Source organism: Eretmochelys imbricata, chromosome 2 (assembly GCF_965152235.1).
Source record: "Eretmochelys imbricata isolate rEreImb1 chromosome 2, rEreImb1.hap1, whole genome shotgun sequence".
Classification (NCBI taxonomy): Eukaryota; Metazoa; Chordata; order Testudines; family Cheloniidae; genus Eretmochelys; species Eretmochelys imbricata.
Genome location: NC_135573.1, coordinates 29,448,708 through 29,475,928, shown reverse-complemented (window position 1 = coordinate 29,475,928; position 27,221 = coordinate 29,448,708). Strand labels below are relative to the sequence as shown.

Sequence of the window (27,221 nt, the reverse complement as noted above, 5' to 3'; positions counted from 1 at the left end):
TCATTTTCTTGCTTTGTCCTATAACACCAAAACATATGGAACAGACATTCCAATCCATAAAGTGGTTTCCTTCATAAAAATGAAAAAAATTATTTCCAGCCACAAGGGCAAGTATGTTATCATCCAGGTTATCAACCATCCTTATACTACATTCACTACTTATGCCCACATATCCTGAATTCTTATTTATCTGGGTTAGTATTTATGGATCTGTCACCTCAGATTTTTCTAGGGGTGACTTTAATTATATTCTTAATAATGGAACAGATAAGCTGCCCAGAGCAGATTCCAGGTGAGAATGCTAATGCAAAAATCTGTACAGCAACAATGCACCAGATATTCGTGAAGCTTATATCTTTGCTCCTGTGTACCCAGATCAATAAGACTTAACATTGACTCCCATCCACATGGTCCTTCCTTATAATTGATTTTTATTTAATTTCTCCACCTCTACCTCTCAAACCATAGAATCTGATATTAAAGTCATTGCCATCTCTGGCTGAACAATAAGTATGTATGATCTCTTACACTGCTGCTAAGACAGAGGATTTTGTAAGAAATCACTTTTCATTAGAAACTGATATTAAGAGACTTGAGATCAGGCCAGAAGTGGTATTGACAATGCAGCCCAAAAGAAATTATGTGCTGTTCTCACAGCCTTTAATTCCTTTTTGCATAATGGTCCTGTAGTGGTCTTATATTATCAAAAGGTATGGTTCTACTCCACTGTAAATAACTGTTAGAAATGACTGGTGCATTTGGTTAACAATGTGGATAGAGGGGCCAACTGTAATGCAGTAAAAAAGTCTGGAGGCAGCTGGCTTACTGGAACCGAAGATATTTCTCAAATCTGTGTTGTGTTGACATGGAACTGTTATCACTGAAGCTAGAGAGACAGGTGGGTGAGGTAATATCTTATATTGGACCAACTTCTTTTGGTGAGAGAGAGTGCTTACTCAGCTTTGTGTGGCTCAAAAGCTTCTCTCTCTCTCACCATCAGATGTTGGTCAAATAAAAGATATTACCTCATTCACCTTGTCTCTCTAATATCCTGAGACTGGCATGGCTACAGCTTCGGTGCATACCTCATTGAAGCTAGTCAGGAGAGAAACAGAACCTTAGAACCCAATTCAACCCAGGCATAAGAATGAAGTCAGTGAACTTGTGCCCATTTACACCAGGGCTAAATTTTCCTTTTTTAGCTCCTAAGTCTACTCAATTTCCCTCAGAATATTTTTGAATGATCTAATAACAACTGATGAAACAAAAGAGGTCCTAAAACATCAAAAGATCAATTTGTACTTGAGGCCTTGGTGGACTTAGTGTAAAATTGTATAAACATTGGGCACCTCATCACAGCTGTCTAAAGGATACTTTGAAAAAAGGAACCTTTATTTCCCTTTCTATTACTGCTTTTATTTCTGTCTTTTATAAGGGAGGAAAAGATCACGCTATTCTTACAAATTTCGCATTTTGTTTAATGTGAATTTAAACACCATGGCAAAGATGCCCCCTGTAAATCAGATTCTCTCACCCTTAATCACGTTGAGTATTACCTTAACTGTGCATAGAGCTATGCTATTCTGTGGCCCTCAAAAGGTGGAGAGGGCTTGTTATTTCTCTCATCCATTTTGTGCAGTTCAATTAATCAGCATGATGATGATGATCTAGTCCTAATTATAACCCTGGATTTAATTAGAAACTTGACCTCACTTTCTAGTGTCATCTGAGAGCTACTTGGAGCCAAAATATATCAACTATTAAAGTCATATTAGCATTATAATAAATAAATTATTTTATTATATATTGTTAGTAGTAGTAATCACATTTTTACAGCATCTGAAGATCTCAAAGAGCTTTATAAACATTAATAAATTAAGCCTCTTAGCACTCTTGCAGGGCAAGTATTATTATCTGTTACATCCAGGACAATATGGCTACATTAGTGGAACTCAGGAAAAGCATTTCAGAATTGGATAGGTGGTAAAGTCAGTGATTCTGCCAGGATTAGCTTAATAAATGGTAACCCTCCAGTACATGCCACACAGAAACTGGTATATATAATAAAACTGCCCCAGGCTCACTCACTCATCTTCTTTCATGTAACTCCACTCCGTGGCAGTTTCCTCAATTTTTTTTGACTCCTCTAGCAAGCACCTGTTACCTGTCACACTGATAACCACACACAGGCTGCACTTATACTCCTGGGCAGCATGTAACAGTCTAAGGTCACTTGTGCTGTTCTTCATCTATCACCCATTTCTTCAGATTTGTTCCCTCATTATCTTTAACTCTGCACTCCTAGAAATCTCAAATTGAACAATTGTCCAAAAAGTTGTAGCTAGATAAGACTAATTTGTGATTCTGATACAACACTGTTTCAGTTTTTTTTAAAATTAAGAATATTATCAATTAAACAAACCCCCAAAACTACATTTCAAAATAACTTCAATGATCATCTTCGAGCAGACAACCAAGCACTGCCATAAGCATCCTTGATTTTTAAAGAAATATTACTGCAGCCGTAATATATAATTAATAGGCTGGATGCTGGGACACCGAGATTTTTCTATATCCATTATAGGGCTAGAAATCTGCACTTATAAAAACTGGTCAAAGAAATAAGTGGACAAAATGAATTATGTGACAAGCAGACAGATTTCCTCCCCATGTACCTCTGGACTTTTTTTAAGGGGCTGAATGATATTAGGACACTATCTTCACCCTGGAAGCAGTGTGTGTCGTGCAGGGACTGTCTTTTTATTATGTGTCTGAACAGTACCTAATCAGAGCCCCTAGGTGCTACCACAATACAAATATTCATAATTAAGTAAAAGCAGAGACTGAATCATTTTTTAAGCTTTCCAACTCTCTGAAATGTACCACAGTCCCCATCATTACTGTGATACTCCGTGTGTATTCTTTTCAACAAAGAATTTTAAAAATAAAATTAATGACCATGATGAATATTACTAACCACTGGATTTTCTCTCTCTCAGTAAAGTGCTAAAATGCATTCTTCTACTGATTCACTGCTCTCACAACATTATTCCCAACAAAAATAACACTGAATTTCCTTTTTGGCAGAGAATGAAAACCACTATGTATGTAAGTTTTAATAACCTCTTCTTTCTACTGCTGATAGTTCCTCCTTCCTCATTTTCCTTGACCTTGGCACAGTCTTCAATACAATCTCCTGGATTGTCTCTATAGTACTTACCAATGAGTAAATGTTTCTTCCCCTCCAGTCAAAGCACTGATCAATCCAAACCCTGATTAACTTTAAGATATTAAAAACCAGTCAGAGGTAGTGTGGTTTACACAGAATAGTATTATGTATCAGCTAGTTTAAATTAGAACGAAGTTGAATGCCTGCAGTCAGATTTGCAAAGGGCAATGTTTTCAGACCAAGTCAGACACCAGTATAAACAGGTTTTATAGCTATTGTCCCTCATCCTACCCTGGGATCTGCTAATGTAGCACAGTCTGCGCCCATATGGAATCCAACTGACTTTACTGGGATTCTACACAAATGCAGGAGTACTCACGAACAGATCATATTGTATAATTAAGGTCATAATGGTTACCAATATGTTGCTTAATTAAGAGTTTGCCCAGGACACTGATATTCTAGACGTATCACATATACCAATGATGTGAAACAGTTATTCCAGATCACTGCTCTGGTTCACCAAAGCACTTCAACACATACTTAATTTAAGCATGAGTAACCCTACTCCTATTTACAAAAACACTAAAGCATGTCTTTATCTTTAAGCATATTAAGTCTTATTGAAGTTAATGAGACTTAAGCATTTGCTTAATGGTTTTGTTGAACAAGAGTAGGATTACCAATATGTTTAAAGTCAAGCACATGCGCATTTTGCTGAATCTAGGCCTACAGCAGTAATGGCAGTGACTGCTATAGTTAAAAGCACAGAACAGTTTCCATTATAAGAATGTATTCTCAGACACTAAAATCTGACTTTCACCTTTTGATTTGAAATTTCCTAAACTTAATCTCTTTTTGTCATAAATATAAAGGGAAGGGTAAACCCCTTTAAAATCTCTCCTGGCCAGAGGAAAAATCCTCTCACCTGTGAAGGGTTAAGAAGCTAAAGGTAACCTCGATGGCTCCTGACCAAAATGACCAATGAGGAGACAAGATACTTTCAAAAGCTGGGAGGAGGGAGAAAAACAAAGGGTCTGTGTCTGTCTGTATGCTGCTTTTGCCGGAGATAGAACAGGAATGGAGTCTTAGAACTTAGTAAGCTAGCTAGGTATGTGTTAGATGATGATTTCTTTAAATGGCTGAGAAAATAGCTGTGCTGAACAGAATGAATATTCTTGTCTGTGTGTCTTTTTTGTAACTTAAGGTTTTGCCTAGAGGGATTCTCTATGTTTTGAATCTAATTACCCTGTAAGGTATTCACCATCCTGATTTTACAGAGGTGATTCTTTTCTTTTTACTTCTATTAAAAGTCTTCTTGTAAGGAAACTGAATGCTTCTTCATTGTTCTAAGATCCAAGGGTTTGGGTCTGTGGTCACCTATGCAAATTGGTGAGGATTTTTACCAAACCTTCCCCAGCAAGCGGGGTGCAAGGGTTGGGAGGATTTTGGGGGGAAAGACGTGTCCAAACTCTGTTTTTTCAGGAACCCAGATAAAGTTTGATGGTGGCAGTGGAAATCCAAGGGCAAAGGGTAAAATTAATTTGTACCTTGGGGAAGTTTTAACCTAAGCTGGTAAAAGTAAGCTTAGGAGGTTTTCATGCAGGTCCCCACATCTGTACCCTAGAGTTCAGAGTGGGGAAGGAACCTTGACACTTTTAAAGGTGATTTTTCATAGAGTTGGGATCAAAAGTATAAGGACGTGGGAGTGTGATGAGGTGGGGGTGGGGGTGGGGGGCAGAAGTAATACACAGTCTCAAAAAATAAAACATTTATCCACTTTTTCTTTTTTAAACCGGCTCTAATGTCAAAATAGCTCAGAGGAAGAAGCTGAAATTTGGCAGGAAAATAGTCTTAATTAAGGAGAAGTGTTTTAGAATGTTTGAGTGAAAAAACTTTGTGAGCTTTTGAAGATTATACTCAATCTGAGGAAGCTGAGGCCTGAACCCAGGACAAGCAAAGCAGCATGGGAGGCCAGAGAGAACTGTGTACTGACACAGTGGCGGGGCCAAGAGAGCCAGCAAGTGGGGCGACGGTCAATGGGGAGAGCGGGAACCCACCATGAACAAGATGACAGATCCAGCCAGGCAGGGCCCCATGGAGGGGAGAGAAAAGCACTAATGGAGACAAGCAGGGACTGTAAGGAGCAACCTGGGGATCAGAGATACTGTAAGGGACCAAGAGACAGTCACAGAGACCCCAGTGAAGGGGATGAAGTGAACCAGCAGGGAGGGGCCAAGGTATGGGAGACCACTATCCTCCCCTGAGACCAGCTGTGCAGAGAGCTGTCTTCTTCTTAGCATATGTGCAAAATGACCACATGACCAGGATTCATTATTGAAGTGGTCCACTGGTTGGATCATTAGCTTCCCCGGCCCAGGCTGGGTACTGACAAGGAGAGCAACATGATCCACACACTCACAGGGAACTGTAATTAGTACCAGAGATGGGAAGTTCCTAGCAGACCCTGAGTCCAGGGAGAAGTGATGATGCCTGAGAGGTAACTGCAGCCAGCTCTACGGAGGTTTTTCCAGTCCCATCCTGAGGCAAAGACCTGGATGAGATGTGCACAGCCCTGGACAAAGGCAGCCACACATCACAACAGGCAGGGGAATCCAGAGTTCAAAAGAGGGTGGGTTTTTTCCTTGTCTCTTTTTCTTTCCTTTTCATTAGACACTTGACTACCGGGTGGGAGAGGGAAGGGGACCACTCCCCCTCAGTGAGTACTCATCTGGTGCGTTCACTCCCTTGGGAGGTGGGTCTTCTTCATTCTCAAAAGCCTACCATGGCACAACATCTAGTGAACCAGGCTCTCTGGTTTAGGGGAAGATTTTGGTTTTGCACAAAAAGGGGCGGGGGGGGGGGGAAGGAGCATCTAAACATTGCTGTGATAATTTGTGTGTAACTCCAAATAAAGCCATAACCCAGTGGGTGGGACATTATCTTCATCACACCCCACTTCTGGAACTATCAAACCAAAGCAGAGATTCCCCTCAAAAGAGACTGTTAGTATTTAAAGTGGTTTTGTATGTGCATACATATAGAGTAAATAGTTTAATATGTCTTTTCCTTTGGGTGTAGGAAGTAGTATAAGGATTGCTTTAGTACATATTAAAATCTTTCAACTGCTTAGGCCTTGGCTACACGGGGTGTGGGGGGATGTTTCGAACTAAGATACGCAACTTCCGCTACACTATTCGCGTAGCTGAAGTTGAAGTATCTTAGTTCGAGTTACCTGGCCGTCCTCACAGTGGTGAGTCGACCGCGGCGGCTCCCCTGTCGACTCTGCTTACTCCTCCTGCTGAGGTGGAGTACAGGAATCGATTCAGGGATCGATTTATCACGTCTAGACGAGACACGATAAATCGATCCCCGATAGATCAATCACTACCCATAGAGCTGGTGGGTTGTGAAGACGTACCTTAGTATATTTTGAAACTTGCTAAAAAGTTTTTTTCCTATTTTTAGGCTAGTGTCCTATCCTTTCTCACAGGCAGGGAGCCGTGCCCAACCTGTCCCTCTGGGTAATCCCTGGGGTGGTAAGAGACTTATTGCTTCTCATCCCACCGAGATAACTTAGGGTAAGGTAGGATCCCATTTTACCATATCCCTGCCCAAACCCCATTACACCTGCATCAGCATTCTTCTCATAGGAACGAACAAGTATCTCACCCAAGGATCTTGGGGAGATCCACTGGAGATCACAACCATGTATGCAGAAGACTTGTGCCTCTACTTTCAGCTCCAGAGCTTCACACCCTTACCTAGGTATCTAACAGCATGGCTCTAATGGAAACCCTAACCCTAACCCTACAGGTGCCCTGAAACCCACTTTAAACCAGGTTCTGCAATGTGAAGTGTTCCTTGCAGATAAAAAAAATAAGGCCATATTAACTTATCTTTTCTGAAGATTTCCTGCAGTTTAGCAAATGTAACAAATGTACTGCTAGCTTTACCTCCTCCCCTCCCCCCATGGTTTGTCCTCTCTGCACTGCAGAACCACAAATCCACAAAGAATTCGCTGAGGGGTCCATGGTATGGGGCAGAGTAAGTAATATAAAGGTGGTTTAAGGGGCACATCCAGCTTTGTAATAGCTATCACAAAAGAAGATGCTCCTCAACAGAGTGTCACTTTGAGATACATGTCCAATTTCTTTTCTATTACATCAGTGCAAATCGATTCATGTCAACAGGTTTGCAGTGGGGTACATGTGAGCAGAATTTAGCTACTGATACCGAGGGCACTGGTTACCTGGGCATGTGTTTCAGTACAGTGGTTCAATTAGTCAATCATACAGTTATTCACCTTTTCCACTTCCCCAGAGTTAAATGAAACTCACCAAATGTCAGAACCCCAGTGATGCCATTACAGATTCTGCAACCCAACCACCCATATAGCAGTATCTTTCATGTCATACAACTCTTCCAACTGTAAGTCACAGCAAAATTGGACCCTTATTGTTTTGATATAACTTTTTTCTACTAAGTATCACTTTTGTGGAAACTGTGAATTACATCAAAAACAAGATCGCATCTACTGGAAAACAAAAAGCAAAATACTCTCAGATATTCATCATTCTTTCAATATTTGTCCATACATATCCAATAATGTTCAAAGAAATACGAACTGCACTTTAGTAATAAATAATATGAAAATAAATATTAGGGTCTGTGCATGCTTTTGTACTGTTGCTTTGTTTAAAGTAGCACTAAGTATTAAACTTACCTTATTGGGATTTATAGCTGTGATGACCCAAACACACTGAGCATTACTGTCATATTGGAATGGAAAATTGGGTGATGTGAAGGTGCCACTGGGTCCCTGAAGATTAGATCCACAAGTCTTTACTGCAAAAATAAAATGTTTAACTTATAATTCCTGCATGAAACATGTACAGCAAATGCATGAAACATTCTCTCTCATTAAAATATGCAAAGGATTAGAATACCAGTTAACAATATACCCATTGCAATATAAGATGATCATATTTGTGTTGCATTATTCTGGGACACAAGTAAAATGCACACACTCTAAGGTTCAAGATATTGCCCTTGAAAACACACAAAACAAACTAGCTGTGATTAAAAGAGTGTGCACCACGATTATACAAAGTAACCATTCTATTTATTTTAAATAAAGCAGCACAATGGAGAAAGATAAATACATTATTTCATTACTTTTAATAAATACCTGTAAAGAGAAGTGTTCATATACCAGACTTAACGACAAAGCGCACTGTTACTACTGGAGTGTTTTTGAGGATTAGTTGTCCTTTGTTCATGCTAGCACATCTATTGCTGTTATCTCTGTTGGAGTTACATTCATGGTTGCAACAATGAGATCTTTCAAAGGGACTCTGTAGATTCTGCCCTTATATGAAGTAAGCTATACCAGTTTTTAAAGAACAGAGCATGTGAACTACTAAGTAAATGTATTTTTTTAAAAAGTCAGTTGTGACTACTTATAGATAGAGCAGGGTATCTTACATTTAGATGTAGTAGTAGTAGTGAAAACAGTTTTCTAGCAAAATATGAAACATTAACTGATTTGTCTTCTCTGTTTAGGATGAGATTCTGCCACCCTTATTCACGACGAGTAGCATTTTACTCCACAAATATTCGCTGAAGTCAATGGAACCATTTGTGGAGAAAGGTGCTATATTACCTAGTGTGTGAAATCCTGGCCCTGTTGAAGTCAATTGGGAGTTTTGTCACTGGCTGCCATAATGCCAGGATTTCGCACTGTGAATAAGCATACCCTAAACAACATACAAGCCAAGCCTCTCATTGATAGTGTATATAGGCTTTGTGTCTGTGTTTTTTGGGGGTTTTTTGGACATTTTGTATACCTGTGCTGAAAATATTCCTCACCAACCTTTTCCTGGGTTAAGCAATACATTTGACAAGCAACCTCAGCTATATCTGAGCCTTGTGTTATGTTTCTGTGCTGATTCCTGTAGCATTGTAGTGAGCAAGCTGCAGAAGCAGAAAAATAATTGTTCATGCTGGAGTCTGGCAGACCATTTCACTTCACTGATTTAAATTTTGACTAAGATAGGTGAATCTGTCAAACAATTTGCTTACACTTTGACAAAGCATGCTAATTTGGGCAAGGGTAGATAGTAAATCAAAGCTAGCTTGTTCTAAGATGCAGATCTCTTCCTGAGGTTTTCATAAATGGAAACTTAGGTTTACTAAGATACTAAATAAGTCCACACACTGTTCATTACCTACTCTTTATTCCAACCTTAGAGAATCCAACTCCTGTTTACATTTCCTGCATTAACTTCCATCTGCATTTCCAGTGGTAACTAACTACAGTATGTATGTCACTCAGCAAATTTGAGAGAGTAAGAGATCAAGTTAATAGATTCATTGAACACACACTCCAAGTTTCATTCACATCAATTGTTGTTCTCCTATGCAAATCTACACAAAAAGATTACTTACTATATCAAGAACCATCTTTAAAACTTAGAAATAATATCTAAAAACTATAAGTATAACTTCTTTGTTCTCTCCACTTTGATTAATTGACTCATGTGACCAGCATGGCTCATTTAGCTATATTTGCACACAGAGTATTTGAAAATGTTTCTGCAAAAGAAAATATTTTGAAAACACTACTGCTAAAGAAAAGAAAGAAGAAGATATTTTATAACAAGCTCAATGTTCTTAACAAGAAAGTAATCATTATCATGAAATTATTGTAGTTTCTATAACAACCAAAAATGATGGTCTCCAAAGCTCCTTTTCCTCAATATCAACTAGAGGTTTGTGGAAAAGTGATGGGTTTGACATGAGTCTTGGAAGTCATGGTAAAATATTGTTAATCTATTTAAGCCTTCAGCATCACCTGTTTCAAATCAGCTGAATTTGCATAAATATAATATTATATATTTTTTGTCAAAGTCACCAACAACCTGGGTCAGGTGCATTTTGCTTTAAACAGTTTATAAATCAAAATAACTATATGAAAACATTGCTTTTATTTGTTAATTAACCAATGCCACACACAATTGCACCTCCACACTCTCTTGTAATTTAATAGGTTGCATATATGTCTAAATCTCATACAAATGTCATGAATATCTATATCAAAATATGGTGGCATGGCAAGAAAATTGAAGAATCTGGAGTAAATGATTTAATATATCTTTTTCGTCTGCAACTTTCATAACTGTATTTATCTAGTAGGCTCCTTTCAAACACGGATGACTCCCAAATAATAAAATAGACAAAACCATCACAGATTAGAACAACACAGAATTCTTGGCTGAGGACAAACAAAGAAAAAAAAAAAGAAGGGATCATCAAAATGGGAGTCCTAGTTTTTTGAGAATGCAAATATAAAGCAGTAGAGCCATTATTCAATTTCACTTTAAGATGGTTTTAGACACAGTACCACATAAAAGGCTATGACATATGTCAGATTCTGAAATCCCACTGAAATCAAATAGGAAAAAAACCCAGATTTTTAGATTGTTAGATTTTTAACTATGATATACTTGATCTGATGTAGAACTATCAGCTGAATCCATATTATTCTCCTCCCTCACCCCCCAAAAAATAGAGCATACAAACCACTGAATAAATATCTAAAAGCAAGAACTCGGAAAGCTGTGATTATCTTTAGGGATGGCAGAGCAGTTACCATTTAGTAGTATTGAAAACAAAATTCTTGCAAAATATACAAAGTTAGTATATTCCTTTTATTTTTTTAATGATTCATATACAAGCCAAGTCTCATTCACACAGAAGGAAAGTAAACACAATGCAGACAGTTTGTTTCCTTAATATTTTTAAGATATCCCACATTTTTGTTATGAAAACTTTTCCTGACAACCCTTCTGAGGTTAAGGCATACTTCAAAAGCCATCTCACCTAAGTATTAACTTGCTGTAATGTTTCTGTGCTCATTCCTACAGCACTGCAGGGAATAAGTAAAAAATAAGAAATTCACTGTTAACAATGGATTCTAGTTATAGATTAGATGAGAATTAATGCTCTGTGTTAGGCTCAGTGGTGCAAGTGGAATAAATTTCTTACTGGTACAAGGGATAGGCAGCATCTAACGGGGGGGGGGGGACATGACCTCCTCATGTGACCCACCACGTGACTCCTCCCCACCCCAACCCCAGTCCAGGACCCCCCCGCTCTCTCTATCCCCTCCCCATGATCCACCCCCGCTACCTGTGGCGTGAGAGAGGTGACAGCTCTGTCCTCCTTCTGCTGTGCTGGAGGCTTTGGAACTGCAGCGGCAAAAGGAGCAGAATGTGAGGCCACTGGGCAGCCCAAAGCCCGCAGCTCCTCCGATGCAGCTGTATACATGCTCCATCTATACAGCAGCCCCACCAGAGGACAGGGCTGGGGGCACGACTGGGGGCGGTACAGCCGCACCAAAGGAGCTGTGGGCATGGTTCTGCGGTGGCCTCATGTTCTGCTCCTCCTCTGTCTTTCCAGTACACCGTACCAACTATAAGTATCTTGCTGGTATGGCATACCGGACTGTACCATCCAACTTGTACAGCTGGTTAGGCTCCGCAGGTGCTGACTTTTGGTGTTGCCGGTGGGTGCTTTTTACCTTCGGCTTTCACTGGACACCATGTACATGTGACTGCCATCTACTGGTGCCTCATGGATGCTGGGCACCCCCTATTATTTTCAGTCAGTGCTTGATCCCCAGAGCACCCTTGGAGTCTACACCTATGTTAGACTTGATCTTATTTCCAATATCCTGGATAATAAATATACAAGAAAAGTATGCCAATGCCAAATGGCATTATATAGGTATGATCTACCAGTTCCGAAAAGGTGGAAGGCTAGATCTGGACAAAGATTGAGGTAACATGAGCTGATAAGCGTCTTAAGTCTTACTGTATAAATAAAGAATAATAGGGTTGAAAATAGCAAAAAACATTTTGATACCAAGGGGAAGACGCACATCACTGAAGAGGAAAACTCTCCATAAAAGTTCCATATCTAGCTTCAGTTAGGAAAGCAAACAGAGTACAGATGTATATAGCAGGGAAATCAATACCTCAGGAGATATCACTGAGGACATGGTACAAAGGGTATTTTTGGAGTCTAGACTAACCTAGACTTTATTTCATGAAGAATATTCAATAATTGTATGTGGTACAAAGAGAGCAAAAATGATATCAATGGCTGAGGTATTCCTAAATATTAGGAAACATTAGAAAAGGTAGGTTTATATCCATTTAGAAGAAGAGATTATGAGGGGGAAATTTTCCAAGAGGCATTGAAAAAGGGAATGACACACAACTATTTAAGAGGGCAATGCACCTGACAAGTAATAGGAGATTAAATGAAGTTAAGAAAGGATCAGAGATTTTTTTTTATTTTTAATATACAGACTAATTACTATGTGAAATGGCTTCTCAAAAAACAGTAACTGAAGAGACTGCAACTGTGAATATGTTTGTTCAGAGAAATAGGCACATTGGCTCCATTTCAACAAGGAACTTAAGCATGTGCCTAATGTTAAACTTGAGACTATGTTCACTGAAATCAATTAAAGTATTCAAGTACTGAAAATTAGGCATGCTCATAATTACTTCAGTGAATCATAGTCATTATAGGGTTTAGAGATTAGACACATGATCTGCAGAGCCTCCTTCCATCGCAAAACATTAACGAAGTATATCATGTCTTAAAAAAAGTTCCATGAAGAGAAGCTTATGAAGAGAAGCTTACAAACAAGAATAGAATGTCATGGCAAAGTAAGGACTGGCTGGCACCCAGAGGGAGACTTGCTCTTCTGAAATATCCCAAAAGAGTTGGGGGGGGAGAGTGCAAGCTACTCAGAGATTGTTAGGATAAGGGTCTAAAAGAATAAATAATTATCTATGTTCAACTGGCTGGAGAGTCATGATCTGTACTCTCAGTCACTGGCAAACATTTCAGACACTAAACTGCTGTGTTATTTTTTTCATTAATATTTTACAATTATTTTTATTGAAGTGTATAGACAGCATGCCTTTTTGTAATGCTTGTTTCTTCCTTATGTAAATTGTTCTGCAATTGACACAAGAGACTAGTGCTTTTGCTTCTGTAATAGAAGTTATATCACTGGTATTACAGTGTGCGCATGCATGTGTAATTATATATAATTCTACTCTGCACATGTGACTGAACAAATGTTAGCTGTTTATGATCATCTAGCATCTATCTACTATAACTGCAGATTTTTCACTATTGACAGGCATGTCCAACTCTGCCTTCTATACAACCAGTAGCAAGTTTTCAATTTTGATTATTTTTTTTAATTTGTCCAAAGGAGAAATCAAGGTGAAAAATTTAGTTTCAAATTGACATTTTCAGACAAAAGAATCCTCAACAACAATTGTTTGAACTTTTTTGTTTCAGCTTTTTGGATGCCAAAAGTATGTGGGATTTGGATTTGGAGCCCTCCTTTCCCTCCGCACCCACCCTTTTCCTGGCCTAGGAAGTCAGAGATACCAGCTGATAGGCTGAGGAGCTGAAGAACAGACCTAGATATTTAATCTCTAGACAAAAGCCATAGGTAAGACAGGTTGGCCTTCAGCCCAGCACCAACAGCTACTGCAGCTGTTAAGGTAGCTACCCAACTCATGTGTGAGGTACTACAGAGGCAAGGCCTGGAGAACACAGGGAGTTGGAGGTGAGGAAACTTTCCCTGCATTGTTCCCCTCCCCCTGCTCTCATCCAGCAGAACTTTTTCCTCCATAGTGGTTAACACTTTCTACAATTTTGAGGTTGCCAGGGACCAGGGGTCTTGAAGCCTAGTCCACAGGACACAGGTCTTTAGAGCTAGGAGGTGCCAACCTGCCACCCAGGAACTGCTAAGTGCTGTCAGAATAGGAGCTGAACTCAGAGAGGAGCCCAGTTCTGGAAGATGACTTGCAGAATCCTGATTGGTCCACAGCCCCTGTTTAAACCCAGCATAGGAACAGGAAGTTGCCCATGTAACTAGGATCCACCTTTCTCTGGACTGGGTGTCCCCCACTCCTGCGGGCTTGACTTCCTGATATCCTGACCTGGCCAGCCTCTGGTTATCAATCCATGGTTCTGCTTTCAAGTTTGTCTCCTACTTATGATCTCCCGGTAACCCGAACCTCCCTGCCTCCTGACACTTGACTCTCGGTTTACCCTCTGGCCTGTCTCGTACTCTGACCTCCTGGTATCTGACTGGCCTGAATCCTGCTTTGACCACTAGGTCAGACCCCTCACATCCTGGTGATAACAGAGACATGCTTATACCAAATTCCATAGCAAATTCCCTTGTCACAAATTGATCTTGTCAGGAGTGGAAGACAGGGATGGCTTACTCCATAATTGCCCTATTCTATGCATGCACCGTGACGTTCTGGTATGGACTACTGTTGGAGATCTGATACTGGATAAAATGGACCATGGTCTAACCCAATAGGACAGCTTTTATGTTCTTATGATTCATGGAAACTTACTTTTCCTCTACTTAACAATGGCAAACAGAGCCACAGGTTACCTTGTGGTCTGCATACACAGTAAGGTGCACTTGAAAGAATGTCAGTAACAGAGCAATTTAAGTTGTGTTGTACAGACTAGCCCAGTTCTGTTGTTTCACTCAGATGAAACAGTCTTCCCCTAATTGAGCTCTGTTTAGTATGAGAAGCCTGAAATATTACCCCTCTCCTGACTATCTGTGCTAAGGGATGTTGAGCTAGTGCCTAACTACTGATCTTCTATGGAAAGAAAGAAAGTGAGAAGACAGTCCTAGGAGCTATCTTCATCCCAAGTTCTGGACATTCCTCTCTCTTTTCTACAAAACCAGGACAGGTGCAGTTAAGGATTGGCCTCTCTCCCCTCAGAGGTTCATGGGCACATTTACAGGTTCCCCAGTTATACTGAACAGATCAAGAGATTTGAAAACATTGAAAAAGCACTGACTAGTACCTAGTATGAGTATTCCCTAGCCTAGTAATACTTTACAAAATAACTTCCTGTATAGAAAAAGTCTTATAAAACAGAAATAGGGATGAAACAAAATAGGTTTTTAGCATTGTTTCTCTAGAACACTATAGATTTAAACACACATAATACAAGAAAATATGCTGCTCATGGCATGTTAGTGGACTATGAAGAGCATCACTGTATATTCACCATTTTGAAATTATTCAAACCACCTAATCAAAAGTAAACCTCATAGTCTGTTATTGCACAGTGTAACCAGTCAACATGCAAAGTTCTCTTCTATGATACTGAAATGTCTTCATGTTTTTTTCCCATGACAATAAAGGGGATTCAAGAACTAGAACTCTGCTTTGATTTTGCAGAACAGCAGCAGTATAGTAGTATGGTGTCATATTCAGGACCAACGGCTGTCAAAATGCTTACTCAAAAATTAAAAATGAAGAGCTTACAGTATACAGATTTTGAGTTCTTTGAACCAGAGTTTAATGAGGTAAATATGGGGATATAAATTTTTCTTGCAACCGAATAAAAACACAAAATACAGTTACCTACCAGTACAGTAACTGTTGTTCTTTGAGATATGCATGCAGACATGTATTCCAGTTAGCTGTGCATGTGTCCAGTGCACCAAAGCTGAAGAACTTTTCTCACTAGTAACTTTGGCCATGTAGCTCCTCCCATGACTATTTACAACACATTTACTGTATTGTATTGTTGCAATACAGGTAAATAACCATTTTTTCCTTCTTAAAGTGATTACAAATGTGTATTCTAATCAGAATGATTCACAAGCAGTATCAGAAGGATGTGGGGCTCGGAGTCTATATACACAGAGGTGACAGGACTGCTTTTCCAAAGTTTGCATCTGACCAAGATGCAGTCAACACGTCTAGTATTTTTTTTTTAAATGAATAGAAGACCAAGTAGTGTCCCTGCAAATGTCCTGTATAGAAACATTACTGAGAAACACAAGGGAAGCTGGTTGGGCCCCCCCTTGAATGGAGGAACAGCAGTCTGAACTATCCCATATGCCATCATAATGCAGGAAATGATCATTCTGGAAATTGTCTGCGTGGAGACCCTCTGACCCTTCATCCGATTTGCATAGGAGACAAAAAGCCAATGTGATAAAAAGTTTTATAGAGCCCTGCACAGATACAAAATTTGTATCTGCATCCAATCTGCAAAAATGGTCCACGTATGCGGATATCTGCGGATGTAAAGCAGATATCCATGGATTTGCAGTGCTCTAATGATTTAGTCCTTTCCAGATAAAGTGCCAAAATGCCACGTCTCACATCCAAAGTATGAAAGTGCTGTTCATCCATATTTGGCATAGGAATATAGGTAAGCATATTGTTTAATTAAAATGAAACCATCTTAAACAAAAATCTTGGATGCGGCCTTATGCAGTTTTTCAAAGACAAAGTGGCCCTATCTGAAGGATCTGCTATTAAGGCCTGCAGTTCATCCATTCTCCTTGTAGAAATTATAGCAATAAGAAAGGTTGTCTTTTGGCAAAGGAAGGACAGAAAACATATTGCCAGAAGCTCAAATGGAGGTCCATAATACAACACAGTATTAAGGTTCCACAAAGCAACTGCCTCTTTCACAAATTAGAAGAGATGGACAATTTATTTTAGGGATGTAACTCCATGCTCTGGGTGTCCCTAAACCTCTGATTGCCAGAAGGCTGGGACAGGACAGGTAGTCAATAATTGACCTATTCTGTTCATTCCCTCTGAAGCATCTGATCACTGTCAGAAGACTGAATACTTAGCTAGATGGACTATTGGTTTGACCCAGGATGGCCATTATTATGTTCTTACATAATTCAAGATGTCCTGAATCCAGGCTAGCCTCTCTTGAGTTCCACAAGGTACTGAACAAACCAAAAAAGGTTTCCACTTGGCCAAACAGGTAGCCCTACTGGAGTGTTTTCTACTACTATTAAGTAGAACTTACTGAACACCATCCTTCCTTCTCAGATAACCATGCGGCACCTATGCCATGAGATGCAAAGCGCTCAGCACTGGATCCCAATTTTGACCATGGTGCTGAGTCAGTAGATTGGAATAGAGGGGAAGAGATCTGGGAGGTCAAACAGACTGACAAAACTACAGAACCATCATTGTCTTGGCCAATCTGGCACAATGAGTATCAGTTTGGCCTGATCCAGCTTTAGTTTGAGAACTCCACGTGGAATGAGTGAGATTGCTGTGGAAGGAGGGCATATGTCAATACTGATCCCCAATTCAGCTGGAAGGTTCAGTTTAAAAAGCCTGAACTGAGATCCACTTGACAGCAAAACTGACTGCACTTCTTTCTGTCATTTGTTGCAAAAAGGTCAATAGTCAGAATGCCATATGCTCTGAAGATGGACCTCAGCATGCTGCTCATCAGAAACTACTCATGATTCTGGGAGAAATTCCTGCTGAGGTGATCAGCCAAGTGATTCTGAGCACCTGGTAAGTGAGCAGGTACAAGAAGGAGGTTTTCCTCATCAGTATTCTTGGTGAGAATATGTGCTCTTGATCTGTGCCTGAAAATCTGGCACATGTTGAAAATGGATCTAAGCTCCATGACTTTGATATGAAAGGAAGCTTCCTTTTTTGTCCACAAACTTTGAACTTTCAATGTACCCAGAAACACTCCCCAAGCTATTGGGGAGACATTGGTAACTGTGGTCCTGACCAGTGGAGGATGGGCAAAAGGAACAACTTCACAAAGGTGTACCTGATCCATCCACCAATAGGACATCCAACAACTGACAATTCGGGAAGTATACCAACTTCAAACAGCCGTGAAGAGGATGATGGTATAGTCATGCATGCTGAACCACATAAGTGCACATGGCCATATGGCCTAACAACTTCATGCAGACACTGATCATACTTGAAGGATTGGCGTGAATGGACAGACACAAGAAACTAATTGCTTGAAATTGTTAATTTGACAGAAACACCACTACCACTAAGCTCTTCATTAGCCTTATTAAAAGCTGAGGAAAAGTATTCGTTAAGATGTTGGGCTATGCGTAGATTATATTTAATCCCCACACCACCATCCGTGGTTAGTGGTCCCACTTCTTCTTTCTTGTTTTATTTTTATTTGTATGGCTATAGAACCTTTTACTATTGATTTTAATTCCGTTTGCAAGATCCAACTCTGCTTGGCTTTTGGCAGTTCTCACTTTATCTTTCTTTCTGACCTCCAAGGGGTAGCTTTCCTTGCTGATCCATCCCATCTTCTATTCCTTGTAGGCTTTCTGATTTCTCTTTATCACCTGTTTGAGATGCTTGCTCATCCAGCTTGGTTTGCATCCCCTTGCTTGGGATGCAGGCTTCATATAGTTTCTGCAACTTTGACTTAAAGTACTTCCATCTTACTATGACAACATTCTTAGGCACAGAAGAGGAGGAATCTCTCACCATGGAGTCATACAGCGAGGAGGAAAAGGAAGGAAGCAGAGCCAATTGTTTTCTCCTGTGGTAACACCTGCCCAGCTCACTGTGAACAACCCCAATTTCTCTCTGCAGGATAGGCAGCTCAAGAGAGGAGACTTTCCTCAAGATGGAGTTCAGGGTCTTTCCAAGTAGTTTGCTAGCAACAGAGGAGCCACTTCAGTCAGAAGCAGCAAATGTCCAGCCTCAACTGAAATCCAATATGCAGGTAATCGTTAGGATATAGATATTCAGGCCTGTCTGCAAAGGCCTGTACTTTAAGAATTTAGGGGTATTCTTATCACTTGGCTAGTTCTAGAGGTATAAAAGAAAGAATCAAAATCACTATCTGCTGGTGTAAGGGCCTTCTCTTACTGTGACAGTTTGAGGCCCTGTTCTTAGGCTATGGCCTTTGGCTAAGCAGCAGAGGCAGCCATAAGCTGGGAAGCGAACAGTCACATCCTCACATTCCAAACTAGTCACATTGAAATAAGGTGCTATTGGGCTGTCAGGCACTATCAGGACAGGATTGTATTCCTATCACCTCCAGAGAAAGGGAAGTGCCTAGAAAATGTAAAAGGAAACTTAGTTTGATAGCATCCTGTCTGGCAAGAACTCACTTATCAATAGCTGGGACGTGAAATCCTCACTTCTGCATTGTTTTGTCATTATAGTTCCCACTTTGCTATTGTTTGTCTGTATAATCTCTGTCTGGTTCTGTGATTGTTTCTGTCTGCTGTATAATTAATTTTGCTGGGTGTAAACTAATTAAGGTGGTGGGATATAATTGGTTACATAATCATGTTACAATATGTTAGGATTGGTTAGTTAAATTTCAGTAGAATGATTGGTTAAGGTATAGCTAAGAATAACAAACAAGTAGTAAGTCAGGATTCGAAAATAAGGAAAAAGGAACTTGTATTTAAGCTTGCTGGAAATTCACCCCAATAAACATTGAATTGTTTGCACCTTCGGACTTCGGGTATTGTTGCTCTCTGTTCATGCGAGCAGGACCAGGGAAGTGGGAGAGTGAAGGAATAAGCTCTCTAACAGTAACATTGGTAACAATGATAGTAAAGTAGCTGACACCGATGTCATCAGTACTGGACTCAATAGACATCCCACAGACTGTACCAGAATTGCCAGGATGATGTCTAGCTGATCTAGAGTTACCTAGAGAGGTGGTGGAATCTCCATCCTTAGAGGTTTTTAAGGCCCGGCTTGACAAAGCCCTGGCTGGGATGATTTAGTTGGCATTGGTCCTGCTTTGAGCGGGGATAGGACTAGATGACCTCCTGAGGTCTCCTCCAACCCTAATCTTCTATGATCCCATCTGGGTAGACAGCGAAGCTCTATCTAGAGTAAGGGAAAAGTCACATTGCTGGTCTTCACTCCTTTTCTGAAAGGAGGAGGAATCTCTCTGAGCTCTGGAGTGGCTCCAGTCTCTAGAATCAGAATCTTGCTGTGGAACAATGGCTTGTACCAGCTCCAATGCTCTCTGAAGGGCCAGACTGTCTGTGGATGTCCAAAGAGGGCTTCCTCCACAAGGCATTGTTTCAGGTGCAAGTCTCTAGCCACCTGCATTCTCTTTTTGAACTTACAGATGGAGTACTTTTCTGTAATGTGCCCTTCCCAAGGCATAATAAAGAGGGAGTGTGGGAGTCACTAGGAGGCATAGTTACTCCACACATTGAGCAGTGGTTAAAACCGATGAGGGAATCACAATAGACTAAGCCCTACTTAACTAGCTACTACTAATTAACTCAGTCCTAAGGGTACTATTTAACTAACTAACTAGCAACAAAATATCTCAGGAAAGCATTGTGACCGAAAAACCCAAGATACGACACCAGACAGAACATGTCGACTCAAGTCACGGGTTGTGAGAAGAAACTGACGGAGGTCAGGGCAGCTCTGACCTTAAAAAACCATAGGATGGACTACATGGTGCCAAAGGTGCTAGCACCACTCTGATGGGTACTGCTAAGCAAAATTCCTCAGCTACGGTGCCTGGGGAGCATGCATACCTAAGTGGAATACACCTGCTGCTAGCACTAGAAGAACACCACTTCATACCAGAATTCTTCAAACTTGTCCCTCCTTCAGAGACTCAGACTTTAAGGTCAGAAGGGATCATCACGATCATCTAGTCTGACCTGCTGCACATTGCAGGCCACAGAACCTTACCCACCCACTCCTGTAATAGACCCCTAACCTCTGGCTGAATTACTGAAGTCCTCAAATCATGATTTAAAGACTTCAATGTTACAGAGAATCCACAATTTACACTAGTTTAAACCTGCAAGTGACCTGTGCCCCACACTGCAAAGGAAGGCAACCCCCCCCGCCCCATGGTCTGTACCAATCTGAGCCGGGGAAAATTCCTTCTCCTTCCCAAATATGATGATCAGTTGGACCCTGAGCATGTGGGCAAGGTCCACCAGCCAGACACCCATGAAAAATTTCTCTGTAGTAACTCATATCCCTCCCAATCTAGTAACCCATCTCCTGCCACTGGAGATATTTGCTGCTAGCAATCGCAGATTGGCTAAATGCCATTGTAGGGAGTCTCATCATACCATTCCCTTCATAAATTTATCAAGCTCAGTTTTGAACACAGTTAGTTTTTTTTGCCCCTTCCCCCCTTCGAAGGCTGTTCCAGAACATCAATCCTCAGATGGTTAGAAATCTTCATCTAATTTCAAGCCTAAATTTGTTGATGGCCAGTTTATATCCATTGGTTCGTGCGTCCCCACTGGTGCTTAACTTAAATAACTCCTCTTCCTCTTTGTGAGAGCCTTCTCTCTTCCTACTTTTGCAATCTGAGTTCTCAGTTTAGTTACTGTATGTTGCAGGGATGCAGGGATACATGTACCAGAATCACAAAGCAGAAAAGCCAACGTTCTTCAGAGACCTCAAACTTATTCATCATATGGATTCTTCTAAAATATTGAGACAGTATTTTATGCCCTCTTGGTGAAGGGTTATATAAATCAGCACACACACCTTGGAAAGCTTAATTGGTTACCACTTCAACTGAGCCAAGATTATGGTCACATAAGTCAACCTCCTAGCATCAGTCAAAATCTGAGCTGCTGTATTTTGTCCTAATTGTAGCCTATTAATCCTACAAGTGGGAACACCAGTAAATGATTCATCACTATGATCAGTTCTTTTCTAGTTTACTCTGGTGTCCACTAGGGTATTGTCTTGAATTTGTTTCATTATTATTCATCATGTATTTGCTTTGTTTTGTGGAACTGATCTAAATACATGGATTAGATTTCCATTCCTCTGCAGATGAAACGTGTTTGAAGATTAGTCCTCTATTTCCAATTATTATATTAGCTTTTCAACAGGACAGAGACATGGATGTCTAATATTTAAAATCAAATACTATTAAAATGAACTAACAATTGATGGTTCTAGACACAAGATCAAGACTTGATCCCCGTTCCTACTGAAATCCACGAGGAATATTTCCATTGATATCAGTGGGAGTAGGAGAAAGCTCTTAAACAGAATACCAAAGATAACAAATAAGCCTGATATATAAAAATACTTGGCTGATAGTGTGTATATGCAGTTAAGAGTCTCTAAAATTGCAAAATCTCCTAAATTTTTGAATTAGCTTTCCCTACCACAGCTTACTTGGCTTTTGCACCTCTAGGTAATTAAAAGTGTTTGTCCAAACTACGTTAATGTGATTGCATAATCAATGTTAACAAATTAACTGAACGTTTCCCACAGCGCAAAGTCTGATGTTACTTGCATTACAAACATGTAGAAACAGATCATTCCTAATTATAAGTAGAACTGTTCTCACACACACAGAAGAGAAAGACATGGCTCTAACTCAATGCATGAATACAGTTCTGGGTGGGGAAGGGAAATCAGTTCTTTCCATTCCAGGGTCCCAATTCTGTATCTTTGATGTCAAATGTGAGTTTTGTCATTGATTTCAGTGGCCCACATGGATCCTGCATATGGATCCAGTACAAGAAAGGAAAAACACTGCTAGCTGGCAGTTTAGCTCGACTGGGAATTGAACCACGAGTACTTCAACAGTACCAAGAAGCAGCCATGAAAGGGAGGATGATAGATATTGACCCTATCCTGACAAGAGGAATAGTCCAAAAATATTGCAGAACTAGCAAAATCTAGGTTTTAAAAATATTTCACACCTTGACATGTACTATAATATACCTGGCCAGCTTCTTAGTTCAGTTTATCAATATAGGTAATGGAAATAGGTTGATATTTACCTGCTGAGGCTCCAAACTACCATTTTCAAAGTAAACACCATCTTCAAAACTGAAAAGTTTTCGCTGGCAAAAGTAGATATATATTTTAGATATATTATAAACATGAATGCTGCATGTTTAATGAAGCCCTATAGATTAGAATAGAATGAAAGTGGCAGAGACACTTGAACAGAGAAGTATTACAGACATTAAATTACCTTTTTGCATCAGTCTTTATTGTTAAATAGGATACAATGCTCAATGAAATCAATAGAAAGGCTTCCCATTAACTTAAAATGGTGCTAGACTGGGTGCATGTGTAATAGTGGGCAATACCGACAGTGATAATATGCAAGTGACATGTAAAAAAAAAAAAAAAAAAAACCAGTGGAGGCCTTTGAAAACTGGAAGGCCCAGTGTTTGCTTTACTCAGAAAAAAATACAAATAAAACAGTCATGGATGACCCAGGCAATTAAGAACAGATCAGGTCACTCTCAGTTGGGGAAACTGACTGAGAACATCCAATCTATGTACAACACAACTTCTGTGTTTGTCTGTTTTGTGCAAAAACCTCAGTTGTGTGTGCAAATTAGGTAGTTCAGCTTGTTAGGGTTCTCTGAATTTTTTTTAAAAAATAATAAATTATAGATAAAGTTTACCAGATAGACACAATTTAATTGTTTTCAAAATGCTATTAATTAGATGACTCTTAAGAGCTTACAGAGGAAAAAAGTAAAAAACTGGTTAAATGGGAAAAACTGGGGGAGGGGGAAAATAGACCAATTAATGAAGTTAGTAACAGGATACCCTGCAATGAGGCTACTGCTGGAGTATGCCCAGGTTAGTATTGTTATCAGTGTTCTCCAATGTATTTATTAATCAAGTGGATTTTTACCAGAGATGGTCGAAAACCAATCACAAAATATAAAATTCCTAGGCTGTCTACACTCTTTTCCTTTGCTCCTTCAAGGTTTAAAGAGAGAGGAAAAAAATGAAGTGACTTTTAAATTTTTGTGGTTTTATTTTTAATAAATAATTTCCCAATTTCTTTGGGTCACTAAACTTTAGCAAAAGTTATTTTTGATGAATTGCATAGAAACTCCTCCCTCTCTCCCCCCATCTGTACATCTATATTCAAAGATGCAAATACAAACACCTTGAAAATATGAGCAAAGTATGATTGAAAACTCACAAAAATCTCAGCTTTTGTATGTGAAGCTAGTCAAACAAAAATAAAAGATCACTGTTTGACAAGGTAAAAGAAAAATGGTGACTAGAACCAATTTTAACATTTTAGAGAAGGTAAGTGAGAAGTCTAGAGTTATCTACCCTGAGTTGCAAATAAAAGATTGTGTTCTTTTTGAAATCTGTGTTTGCCTGTTTACATTTGACAGTTGCTGCTATTTATAAAGGATTTCTGGGATACCATATGATTAATATAATGTATTCTAAAGGTATGTCCCACAATAACTTTTGCCATTGCCATCTGTTTCACTGTGTAAGCTACAGCAATTTTTTTAAATATTTCAAGAAAAATACTATTTATAAATCCAGAAAATAGATCCTAAAAATATAATAATCGCTATGTAATATGTAAACATATAAAATTTACCAATAAATACTCAAATAAAATACTCAAATAAATTCAAAGTAAGATAACCTTTCATTATTACATTTAAAATAAAAGTATTATTATGCAAAATGTTTTTGATGGGGTGAAAAGGGAGAGGATTCTCTCCACCCTGAAGTATATCACAAGAATCTCTCATTACTGAAGACTACTTTACATAATTATTTAATCAACATGCCTCCATACATGGAGATATAGATACTGCTCCTAAAACCAATTAAACTTGATTTTAAGAGGATTTTGGAAGCAATGTAATGAAGTGAGTCTATCCTGTGAAAATAATTCTCATTGAAGTTCATACCTAGTGACAGTGTTATGATATAATGTGCAAATCATTGAGGTATAAAAGAAGAAACAAATGTGGAGGAAGCAGGTATAGAATGAAGGTGCAATAATCATGCTAGTGCTGATACCTGAGGTAAAAGTCCCAGCCTCATTGAAGGCAAAAATAAAAGTTACCATTGACTTCTCTAGGGCCAGGATTTCACTCCTGATCTTTTTCAGGATTTTCCCCCCTGAAAATAGCCAGGAAAATAGAGAGGGAAAAACTGCTATGGATTTAGCAAGGGCATAGAACATGAATAGCTATAACTTACTGTAGATGAAAACCCTTAATGTACAGGTAAGGGCAAAGAAGCCTATGCTAGTTCAAACTTGTTACCTGCTCCTGTGACTGGTTTTAAAATGGGATGATATTCATGAAGTTTCCCTTAATTATCAGCGTTTTTATACCAAGCCTCAGCAGCATCCATTCAAATATCAGTCTGTTTCATAGCGTTGAAGTCCAGAAGAGACCATCTGACCTCCTGTATAACACAGGCCATTTAATTTCACCCATATACCTCTATATAAAGCCCAAAGATTTCAGTTGGACCAAAACATTTCATTCCACAGAAAATTGAACTACGTGGCACAAGGAGAGAACAGGAGAGACTAAGGGTATGTCTACACTTCAATTAAAAACCTGCAGCTGGCCTGTACCACCTGACTTGGGCTAAGGGTCTGTTTAATTGTGATTTAACTGTTCGGGCTCCGGCTCAAGCCCCGGCTCCAGGACCCTGTGAGATAAGAGGGCTGTAGCCCGAGCCTGAACGTGTACAGGGCAAGTAAACAGCCCCTTAGCCCAAGCCCTGTGAGCTCTAGTCGACTGGCACAGGCCAGCTATGGGCACCTAACTGCAGATTAGAGATACCCAAAGGCACCAATGATGCCCGAGGCCCCTGCAATGGCAGGGAAGTTATGAGGTGAGATCTGCTGAGATAATCCCAGCAGGCTATACATGAACCATGCAATAGATGAAAGCGGGCCCGGCTCTACCATTTTTGCTGCCCCAAGAGTGAAAAAAACTGTCGCCGCCGAATTGCCGCCAAGGACAGCAGGAGAGAGAGAAGCTGCCGCAGAATTGCTGCTGCCGCTGGCGGCAGAACAGAGAAGCTGCCGCAGAATTGCCACTGCTGCCAGCAGAATGGACAAGCTGCTGCTGAATTGCTGCCGCCACGGAAACTCTGCCACCCCTTTCTGACTGCTGCCCCAAGCACCTGCTTGGAATGCTGGAGCCGGCCCTGGATGAAAGTAAAAAACCCCAAGGTCCCTATTAATCTGACCTGGGGAAAGATTCCTTCCCAATTCCAAATCTGGCAATCAGTATGACCTGCAGTGCATGAACAAGACCGTGTGACAGGAATCTAGAAGGGACTGTCAATACTACCTCAGAGCATTGGTCCACCCCATCCAGTGTCCTGTCTCCAACTGTGGCCAATCTCTGATGCTTCAGAGAAAGACAAAAAACACCAAACAAACAAACTCTATCTAGTTAATTCAGGGAGAGTGGGGGGAGTTATCTTTGAAAACCCATGGTAATCGGGGGAGGTCCTGGACGATTGGAAAAAGGCAAATATAGTGCCCATCTTTAAAAAAGGGAAGAAGGAGAATCTGGGGAACAACAGATTGGTCAGCCTCACATCAGTCCCTGGAAAAATCATGGAGCAGGTCCTCAAGGAATCCATTTTGAAGCACTTGGAGGAGAGGAAGGTGATTAGGAACAGTCAACATGGATTCACCAAGGGCAAGTCAGGCCTGACCAACCTGATTCCCTTCTATGGTGAGATAACTGGCTCTATGGATATGGGGGAAGCGGTGGATGTTATATACCTTGAATTTAGAAAAGCTTTTCATATGGTTTCCTACAGTATTCTTGCCAGCAAGTTAAAAAAGTATGGATTAGATGAATGGACTATAAGATGGATAGAAAGTTGGCTAGATTGTCGGGCTCAATGGGTAGTGATCAATGGTTTGATGTCTAGTTGGCAACCAGTATCAAGCGAAGTGCCCCAGGAGCACTTCAACAGCTTCATTAATGATCTGGATAATGGGATAGATTGTACCCTCAGCAAGTTCGCGGATGACACTAAGTTGGGGGGAGAGGTATCTACCCTGGAGGGTAGGGTCCAGAATGACCTAGACAAATTGGAGGATTGGGCCAAAATAAATCTGATGAGGTTCAACAAGCACAAGTGCAGAGTCCTGCACTTAGGAAGGAAGAATTTCATGCACTGCTACAGGCTGGGGACCAACTGGCTAGGCAGCAGTTCTGCAGAAAAGGACCTGGGGATTACAGTGGATGAGAAGCTGGATATGAGTCAGCAGTGTGCCCTTGTTGCCAAGAAGCCTAACGGCATATTGGGCTGCATTAGTAGGAGCATTGCCAGCAGATCGAGGGAAGTGATTCTTCCGCTCTATTGGGCACTGGTGAGGCCACATCTGGAGTATTGTGTCCGGT

The 27,221-nt window shown here is 40.1% G+C and overlaps 1 protein-coding gene across 3 annotated transcripts in view; it reads right to left on the bottom strand.

Moving 5' to 3' along the window:
- Nucleotides 1–27,221, bottom strand: part of CSMD3 (CUB and Sushi multiple domains 3) — a 1,168,908-nt gene that overhangs the window by 635,028 nt on the left and 506,659 nt on the right. For all 3 annotated transcript variants that reach the window (XM_077808852.1, XM_077808853.1, XM_077808854.1), the window contains one exon: nucleotides 7,896–8,017. In XM_077808852.1, coding sequence (XP_077664978.1) covers nucleotides 7,896–8,017 — 122 coding nt within the window. The remainder of the gene's footprint in view (nucleotides 1–7,895; nucleotides 8,018–27,221) is intronic.